The sequence below is a fragment of the Anneissia japonica genome, unplaced genomic scaffold, assembly GCF_011630105.1.
Source record: "Anneissia japonica isolate Jap-2015-1 unplaced genomic scaffold, ASM1163010v1 scaffold287864_len1152817_cov193, whole genome shotgun sequence".
Taxonomy (NCBI): domain Eukaryota; kingdom Metazoa; phylum Echinodermata; class Crinoidea; order Comatulida; family Comatulidae; genus Anneissia; species Anneissia japonica.
In genome coordinates this window covers 474250-484640 of record NW_022710960.1, presented here as the reverse complement: position 1 = coordinate 484640, position 10391 = coordinate 474250, and the positions used below count along the sequence as shown (strand labels likewise).

General features: G+C 34.1%; 1 protein-coding gene across 1 annotated transcript; it reads left to right on the top strand.

Moving 5' to 3' along the window:
- Positions 1–2329: 2329 nt before the first annotated feature.
- LOC117107165 (tumor protein p63-regulated gene 1-like protein) lies at positions 2330–9907 on the top strand. The gene is made up of 5 exons (XM_033248754.1): positions 2330–2746; positions 3101–3192; positions 4267–4443; positions 5654–5807; positions 6768–9907. Exons 1-5 carry the CDS (start codon positions 2495–2497, stop codon positions 6939–6941), a joined length of 849 nt encoding a protein of 282 aa, XP_033104645.1. The 5' UTR covers positions 2330–2494; the 3' UTR covers positions 6942–9907.
- The last annotated feature ends 484 nt before the right edge of the window (positions 9908–10391 follow it).

Genomic DNA, 10391 nt, shown 5'->3' with positions numbered 1-10391 from the left:
TTAACTTAAAACACAAACAACACGATAGGATATAAAGTTTGAGAGAATAATTGGTATACTGTACTGTATTTCTGAAGTGCCATTCGTTTTAGGGTTGCTACAATCAGGAGTTACAATCGATCAAACAAAGGAAAAGCACTCTATTTCCTTACATTCCAAAAAGGAGGATTTTGGATGCTATTTAAAATTTGCTGGAGATTGAAAAATTAACTGTGTGACAAAAGCAGAAGCATGATCTCAAACATCAGAACCCAGCTTTTATTGTTTAAAACTGTCGGGCCCCATTGAATGAAACTACGGTATTATAGATTATATTATATTTTGTTTGAACAATGTCGGGGGTGGGGGAGGGGGAGGCCCTCGCACTTGGGGCCCTGGCGTTCCCCTCTCCCCTCCGTCAGCGCCCGAGACGCCACTGATGTAACAACTGCTGATTGTAGCAACCTCAAAAACGAACGGCGCTTCAGAAAATACAGTACAAGTATACCAATTATTCTCGCAAACTTCATATCCTATCGCGTTGTTTTTTATTGAAGTGTACAGTTTTTTGGAATATTTTAAAATCCTTAAGTTAACTTTTTTTTTAAGTTTTTTATTTTTTATTTTATTTTCAATGAAAAATAAATGCGATCGTTAATATTGACCTTGGTACAATGTAAACCTGTAATCATAATGACTACTTATACAGAATTTTACTATATTATAGGCCTAGACTAGGACCAGGCCTCCTACTATAGTACAGAGGCCTAGTCCAAGACCTTGTTGCAAATCCCAGCCCATATAAAGCCTAGCCTGTAATGCCTAGCATAGGCAGGCCCGTAGGCAGGATTTTCGATGGGTAGGTGCGTTTTGCAACCGAAGTGGACCTTACGATGGGCGACTGCCTAGGGGTCCCCGCGAGGATGAGGCGAACCTTCTGGAAGCTCTGACAAACTATCATTTTGAGGGCCTTTTTTAATGGATTTCTAAAATCCATAATTTGTAATATCCTATTTAAATTTTCATTCATTTAAGTATTGTCTAGGGACCTACAGTAAAAGCAGGAGAAATAGAGGGTGGGGGTGAAGGGAGGAACTTGAGACAGATGGTCAATACCACCTCAGCCCCATGATTGGAGCTGAGGCCACATTATTAAAAATCAACGGTTAGATACGCTGGCAAATATATAATGTATGCAGGCATGCTATAACATTTTGTGATAACTAGGAACGATTTTGTGAAATCATAGGTTTCAAAAAGTGTACCTTTTGGAATTTGGGGGGGGGGGTGCGTCATTTTGGGAAACTAGATGTACATTTTGAGAAATTTACGCCTACGTTTTGATAAATTAGACATTTACATTTTGATTTTAACATGGACTTTTGCTGCGTATGGCACCCCATAGCTTCAATGTCTTCTCCAGCGTGACCACTCACAATTTTTTATATACCCAATGACTGGGTCGAAATTACCCAAGATTCAGCAAAAATTGTCCAAAATTAGCAAAGCTTCATGAAAATGCATTAAAATTTGGAAAAAACGTGTTTTTCGTATGTATAGTTTCGCTTTTAGTATTCATGAGGCGATAATACGGATGGAAGAATACGCCCTCAGTCGGCCAGAGTTATCATTAGATCTCATCAGTGATCAAGTTTTATTATGTAATGTATTAATTAGGTAGGATCAATGGCAACGCAAATCACAAATAAACAATTTTGAATCCATGTTTATAGCAATTAACAATGTTATGTGCACTTCGTTGAGTTTTGCTTACTTGAATCGACGAAATATACTTTGTTACTTCATAATTCTTCTTCTATGACAACAAATATTTAATTCATTTAGCAGCCATATTAAATTTCAAGGTGACCACCATGTAAAACATGTTTTGTTCTTTTAAATGTGTTTACTGTACTGCATAGTCAAAGAATAACATCAAAAGTAGTGACATGTATTTGTATTTATTATATTCCATTAGATATTGGAAAAAGTCTGATATCAGATATTGTATTTAATGTGAAATGATAAATTGATATTAAAAAGAACGGTATAATATATACTGTATATATATTCATTATTCCGAGTAAGCTTCATTTGGCGTTAACTCTTCCTCTATGACTAAAATATTTTATTTTCTTAGTAAAAATAAAATACCCAAGGATTTGAACGGAATACCCAAGAACCCAAGACCAAGTCAAAATAACCAAGATCTTGGGTAAATACCCGTCACACTGGTCTTCTCATCATCGGTGATAATATCTGATTAATTAATATTCATGATTTTGTTGTGGAGTGACCCAGGCCTAATACATAATGCATTATACTATTTTAACACTGTGTGTGCGCGCGAGTCGTAGCATTAATACGTATGTGAAGAAGAAGCGACACCGTTATTGTTTTGGATTGGTGGTCACGTTCTTGGCGATCATCCGAGTATAGGTTGGGTCTGAAACCTAGCGGTTTTGAAACACCTTTCTACAATAAATTCGGTGATCGTTAACTCGAGTTTGTAAGTATGTCCAATCCAGGCTTAGGTGGCGTTGGTCTAGATGATAATTTAGATGATAGAAATACACAAGAAGTGAGTTTCAAGGGTGGAAAATTGAGCCTTGCTGACGATGTTAGCACTTTCAGGCCAAATGATCCGAAGGACGAAACAATCATGAACGTGGATATTCCTTCGATCCGACGGTCCAACTCCGTTTGTGGTCGCCCCCAGACCAATCCTCTACCAGACACAATACAGGATTGTTTTTTTGCTGGAAAGGTTTGTGCTTTTTAAAAGTTTGTATAGGCCCTAGTATACTTAACCTATTTATTTCAGCTGATAAAATTGAAAAAAATATTGTAACGAATTTCGGGTGTGTGGCTGGTGCAACATGCAGAAGATGCGCCATCATCAGATAGCGAGGAGGCAGAAAGGCCAACCACCAGGCCTAGCCCTACCCAGGGCCTAAGCCTATGCAGCCTATTTATTTAAGCAAGGCTGAGCCTAGGATGTGACATCTTATTTTAATAATAGGGCCTAATAAATGTGCCTTTAATTATAATATGACTTCTTATTTATGTTTTCTATTTTTACTTTCTAAATTTGATTGTTTATAATAATTAAATATTTCAGAAAGGTAGAATGGAAGGAGCAGTAAATGACTGCAAGCAGAAAGTCCTGGATGAAAATGATGGCAAAGTACAAGGTGTTTGGTTGTTAACTGAGTAAGTACTTAAAATGTTTAAATCAGAATTTTAATCCTATAAAAGATGATAATGGTGGTGTTATTTTAAGGTTTCTGGTTGGTTAGCAAGTAAGTGGTAATGTTTGTAGAATTCTTGTTTGTGCCTCTTGCGCTGTAGACTGGTTCATGACAGATTTGAATTATGTATTTTGAGCACCTGCTTGTTCAGCACCCTTGATTCCTCATTTTGAAAGAGAACAGTAAAGAAATACCTATCTCAAAGTAAAACCGGAAAGTGACTAATGCATTGATAGTAGTTCAGCGATAGTACATACAGTATAGTTTTGTTTTGATCAGCTGATGTTAGTTATGCACAGGGAAGTTTTCAATTGCGTTTTTATAAGCCATTCACAGCCAATAATGAAAGGTGTACTGTCTGCCTTCAAACTACAGTAATTGAAATTTATTTAATACATTGAATTACTCATTAAAACTAAAAACTAAGAAATTTATCAACTTCCAATAAGACACAGATCAAATTGGAAATTTTTAAAACAAAAAGATTTTCATCTAAATTTAAGGATTTAAGCAAAAGCTATAGAAATGTATATAGATCCATTAATTGTCAAGGGAGACATTTTCCATTAAAAGCAAATACAGTAGAACAGCCTCCTTTGTGACACCCTTATTATAGGAGCTCTACTGTAACTTACTTTTTATTCCAAGTCAGTAATCTAAATATTACAAATTTACGCTTTTTGCAATGATAGCAACGGAGTAGTATCACGTGGTATCGTGACGTAACACTGTAGTACTCTATACAGTGGTATATTTATGGAGCAATGGACTGTTCCCGAGTGTCAATCAAACTTAACAACTGACCAATCAGAACAGGGCTGTAAATATGCGCGTCTCAAATCACACATTCCAAAAACATACCTGTTTCCGTATGTTTTTACACTGTCATTTGTGGACCTTAGCAACAGTAACTTAGCAACAATATCCAAAGGGTAGGGCTTAGTGGAATGGTATATTTTATTTTAAAAAATGATACTGTTATAAAATTTAAGCACAACTGAGGCAGATTATTATTATTTATCATTACTTTTAACAGGATTGACCATTGGGATAATGAGAAAGAGAAGCTGGTGATGTTAACCGAGAAGATGCTTCTGATAATAAAGTATGACTTTGTTGTGGAACGAGTTAAGGATCATAAGAAGATTATGTTGAACTCAATTGACACTGTCCAGTTTGGTCTATTTGAGTATCCTGATAAAACTCTTGTACAGTATGTTGAATAATTTTAGTAATAAAACTCTTGTACATTATGTTGCATAATTTTATTAATAAAACTGTTTTACAGTATGTTGAATAATTTTATTAATAAAACTCTTGTACAGTATGTTGAATAATTTTATTAATAATTATTATTATTAAGTGGATAGCTTTTATTTTTAGTTTATATATTTCACTGTCATGACGATACAAAATTAAGTCAATATTCAGTATTGATTCTGTTTTCATGGAATATATTAAAAACACCATAAGCTCCAGTATCCCACCAAAGCTAGGTTTGCCAAGATCATTTGCTGGAATAAATTTTAAAATACAGACCTGCTAATTTTTTTGGATGCAAACAGTAATTTACGATAAAGGGAACACCCCTCTTAAATCCCCGCCTTGATATATGCTACATTCAAACATTTACCCGAATAAATATTTCTGTTGGGAGAATATTGTTATACTTTTTAATTGGTCATATTTGATTTCAATTCAATTCAATTTTTTTTCAAAATTCCACATATTATGGCCCGGAGGCCAAATTGCATGTGAATTACAATTGTTAAAACATTTCCCACAAACACCTTTCATTAGGCTACGTTTTAATAAATAATTTGTTACCTGTTTATAAAAATCAAGTATTAATGTTAAATATAATTCAATAAAATACATTTACATAAGGTGAGACTTGGCAAACTTATTTTTTTAATGATATCAAAATAAAACTAAAGTTTTTGTTTTCTTATTTAGGAGAAAATAAAAATAAAATTTTATTTTTAAATGTAAACAGTGTAGTAACAGGATCGTTAAATGCCTTAAATTTATATAATTAGTAAGAAATATACATGTCTTATTCTTGGAAATTCCAATTCAGTGGAGGGCGTAATACAAATAGATATTTTCATGGCAGCCAAAATAAAAATTTTAGTTTTATTTAAAGACATTGTTATTTGCAGGCGGCGGTTTCGCTAAACAAGGTATAAAAAGGTCTCGCCTAACTTTGGATTGCTTTTGTGAGCTCACTTGTTTGCCCCCCTGGATTGATGTGAGATTTTTTGTACCAATTAAAAAAAATAAATAAATAAAAATAAGTGATAAGTGTAGACAAGCAAATCATTCCATGTTATCCTATGTAGATTTCTGTCTTGGTAAAAGTGAATAATGAAAACAAGTCACAGTTTTCATGAGTTATTTTTTAAAATTGTTATTTATTACAGTCCAAGAGATGGATTTGGCCTTAAGTTATCATGGGGCAACGGACAACAGCCAAGCCTCGTTCAGATGTGGAACCCATGGAGCACCTCAGTACCCTGGATGATCTTCACATCACACCCCTTACAACACTCAGCAAGAGACACAAAGACTTACCAGGTATCACAAACACAAACTGATAGTGATTCATATTTATTTTTCTAACCTTCTTGAGATATTTGTTTTATTCAGCTTTAGGCACTAGGGCCAATGATATGCCAAGCAGTGAAATTAATCACTCTTCAAAGTGTGCAATCCCATCACAAGTTTCTTTAAAGTGCACATGAGCCAATTGTATATACTGGTCCTACAGTTATAGTTCTCCGAGAAGAATTGTTTCACCTCCAGAACCATAGACAAGTGTGCCGTTATTATGGCTGTAGTTTGCAGCACAACCTGCCTTAACCGTTTGGCCATTTGACTCGCCTAATCAAATGATCTGGAACAAACCCTATTTTCCTTTGCGTTACTAAAAAAAAAAGATGTTTAAAACTCTTTAACCATAGACACTGCTACATGACTGTAGCTTTTTCACACTGCAGCAATGTCGATGTAAGACAGTAGCTTTTTTTCGCACAGCGGCAGTGCCGATTTAACCAAGCCAGGTCAAAAACTGAATTTTGATTGTTAGTACAGTCTTGGGCATGACTTTATCTTTATTTTTATGAATATGGAAGTCGAGCAGGGGAAAATTAACCCCCTTCCACCAAACCTTTATTTTTCAATGTATATACAGTTGATCTTCCAAAGTCGAATCCAAAATGGTATTGAAAATTCTACTTACAGATTGTTAATTAATGGAAAACACGACAATTTGGCATGTAAAATAAGACTTAAAAATTATTCGAGTTAGGCAGCTTAGGAAAGTTAAACTATAATGAATAGAAGAGCGGTGGTATTGATGATTTTTAATAGTGATGGACAGTACAGTATATACTGTAGGTCATAACTTAATTTCTTTGGCATTTTGCACGTAAATGGAGATTGCAGCTAGTTTAGCTTTTATACATAAAGTAGAAGGATTATACATAGAAAGTGAATCAATAATTTCTAATTCTTACACTTTTATTTATACAATAGATTGAATCATTCAAAAATGCTGTCACTCAAGCAATTAAAGCAGCAAGTGGCAACAATGATCTGAATGTTAACGATGACCCCATACGTTTCACCATTCACGTTGGCCTCGGCTCGGCAGTTTATAACCAAAGCCGGATTGGCTTTTCCCGTGAGCGTGGTGGAATAAGCTTCTGAGGTGATGAACTTCTTGTGTATATTATATCAAGCAAATTACTGTTTACTACCTAAAAATATATCTCATACAATTTATGTCTTAATATTGTTGCAGTGTTCTAAGGTAAATTCAACAATTTAGTTAAACCCAGATTCACATTACTGTACTAATAATAATGTCCAAGTGTGTAGTAAAGCTAAACTGATAATTTATTCAGCTATCAGTTGTGTGGTATAAAGAGTTTGTGAAAACAAACCAAATCAGCTGTGTTGGTTTAAACAGATGGTGGAGCAGCCTAACCAGTTTTGTGGTTTAAACATGTTTACACATAACTTAGCTGTGCTGTTGAAACAGATGGTGCAGCCTAACCAGTTTTATGGTTTAAACATGTTTACACATAACTTAGCTGTGCTGTTGAAACAGATGGTGCAGCCTAACCAGTTTTATGGTTTAAACATGGTTAAGATTAACCTGCTATGTGGTTTAAACACATAGGGAATCTTAACAGCTTTTTTAAACCAAACCAAATTAGCTGTGTTGGTATAAAAAGATGGTGTAGTTTAATCAGATTTGTGGTTGAAACTGATGGTGAAGCTTAGCATTGTGGTTTAAACAAACAAAATCACCAATCATGTTCCAGAATTAATTATTTGTGACTTACAATACAACATTCTCATTAATTTGGAGTGCACCATCTCTGTTTAACAACATCTAGTTCAGTTGACCACACTAGTAATAATCCAGTTAAATGGCTTTAAGTTCAGTGTTAACCAGGCTTAAGTGCCTTTAACCTGATTAAGCAAAACCACATGTGTGGTTTCAGGACGATGAATGTTTCCAAACGTAAGATGTATATATTCAAGAATAGTGCAATTGATAAATAAATTCTACTTTATTTATATTGGCATATTTATTTTATGATAGGTAGCTTTTGCAGTTAACATTCTTAAATGGTTGTCTTCAGTGTATGTAATAAGACTTAGTACAATATAGTAGAAAGCATGATAGTCAAATTATATTTAAACCTTGAGGGCAGTATACTTCCTCGTTAGACAAAAATATGTATGGAGCACAATGTCCACTCCAATACTTTGAATATGCACGTACAGTAATAGAGGGAAATGGCGAACCGAGATGACGTCACTGAAATTTGGCGAGTTGGGTATGGAATATAAACAAATCGAAACTCGCTATGTTATTGTGTATGAGGTGTGTTGAAAAAGGTAAATAAACGAATGTTTTAAACACATTTAAAACAGTAGCATGGCATTTTTTACAATGCCCTGTAACATTTTATATTGTATAGGCAGATTTGAACACATTTTAGTTAAATTTGTATTTAATTAAAACCGTAAATTGGCGCATTTGTGTCACCTACCAGCCAACCAAGTGCTAGGCCAGGCCTACCTAGAAAGTCCACTCAAAATGATCCAGGCACGTTTGTGTCTGTAGGCCTACCTACCCACTGCTTCGTTGGTAAGTGGATAATTAGTGTTCGTTTTATTTTTTGGACCCAAGTATAGTCCATTATTATGGTAATAATAGGTTTACAGTTACATTTTACAGTAGTATTAACAAAGTGTAGCTTGACTACTGTAGGCCCCTACTACTACTGTACTGTTAGCCTACTGGTTGTAGCCTACTGTAGGCTAGCTAGACGTGGCATCTTGGGCTGGTCTAACAATAATTAATACTGTAGTTGATTTTGGTTAAGTCTATTTTACTTTTACTCAACTTTGTTAAAGCTTTCATCCATCGCCATAGGCAGGCAATCACCCCACCGTGTACATATTTCTCCTTAAAGAAAGTCCACAATTTCCCATCCGTCTCTTTTACTCCTTTAGATATCCAATCGCTCATAGTGAGCGGAGTAAATTTTGGAATATCTGCTAGTGATTTTTTAAAGTTTAAGTTCCGTTTGAAATTACAAATACAGCAAGAATCATGGGTATCACAACAAAAACATTGAGAAGCGGCCATGATTGCTATGTATAAAGATAGGAAATTAGCGTCCTCAACGGTTTATTATGATTTATACCCAATACGATTGTCGACGTCTGTTTGCCATTTCCCTGTATTGTAATCTGTAGTTCATCTAGCAAAGCCTCCTAGTACTGTTGTGCTGCCCTCAACAGCATTTTAATCTACAACTTCTATTATAATACTTGTACTGTGTTAACAGTTATTATTATTTCAATTGGGTGTAAAGTCAGTCATTGCGTACTGTGTGTTGTTTAGGTGTCATAAGGTGTTTGATCTTTTCTATATAGGGTAACATTTAATTATAATTCTATTTTTTGTAAACTGAATGCAGTGTCAACTATCACAGTGGTCATAGAAGTTCATCTGGATCTTCCATTACCAGCGCTATACAGATTACCATTATCATTTATTATTATTATTACGTTCATGACATCATGTACATCATCTTTATAGTCTCTGATTATCATTGTCATCCTCTTTACTAGCAACAATTTTGTCATTCTCATTATAATGCACTTGCTTCATTATGTCATCAGTGAATGTGTGAAATAGATGGTACTGTAGCTATTTAACAGTGTTTAGTCTGGAACAAACTTAGTTCCATAGGTTTACAGTGTTCAGAGTTGATACTCTCGTTAAAATATTTGTTCTAAGAAGCTAGCGTAGAGTATTTAGGAATTTTCATCACGGTAATTTTGTATATTTATATTACACCTACTTTGGTTCAATTATTATTTAATCAATCTAATTATAATTCAATCTTTGTATATAAAGGGGTTTTTATAATACTTTTACACTATATTGATAGTTTTTCTTGATTTATTTATTTTTTGGTAATGACAACATATAAATAATTTACTTTTAGCATATTGTGCAAGCTTCATGGTCTAGTGGTATGACAGCAAGCTTGAAACTGGTAGTCATAGGTTTGATCCCTGCAGGGTAACTTGTAGTTTGTATTTTCGCTTGAAATATAATCTATAAATTAAACATTCCGAAAGTGTGTTTTTTGAAGTCAGTTGTCTGAATAAACCTGTAGCTCTATATTTTCTCGATTCAAACACAATATGCATTTACAAAACAATTTTGACAATTAAAATATACTGTACAGTAATTATAGGTCTACCTCTAATTAATAGCTAACTCTAATTAAAACCACCTTTCTGAAGTGAATACATGTACCTATGGTTTTCTTTATAATATTTACAAGTACAAACCAAAGCTGCTAAAGACCATGAAAACCTGTAGTGGTTTTTAATTAGGGAGACCTGTATTAAATACAATATTGCTTCTGAAACTATGATCAAATAAGTGCTATTTTTCTGAAAGTTTGATCAATTTTTTTTTCATATGAGCTGCTAAAATTGGAGAATAATACATTTAGTATGAAATACATACAGTATGATGCTCTTTCGCTTTATACACGATTCAAGTGATACCAGATATTCATATTAATTACGAGCTTATCATATATGAAATTATACCCT

Coding starts and splice junctions, on each gene's coding strand:
- LOC117107165 (XM_033248754.1), top strand. CDS start 2,495: ATGTCCAATCCAGGCTTAGGTGGCGTTGGTCTAGATGATAATTTAGAT. Junction 2,747..3,100: donor ATTGTTTTTTTGCTGGAAAG/GTTTGTGCTTTT, acceptor TAAATATTTCAG/AAAGGTAGAATGGAAGGAGC. Junction 3,193..4,266: donor GGTGTTTGGTTGTTAACTGA/GTAAGTACTTAA, acceptor TACTTTTAACAG/GATTGACCATTGGGATAATG.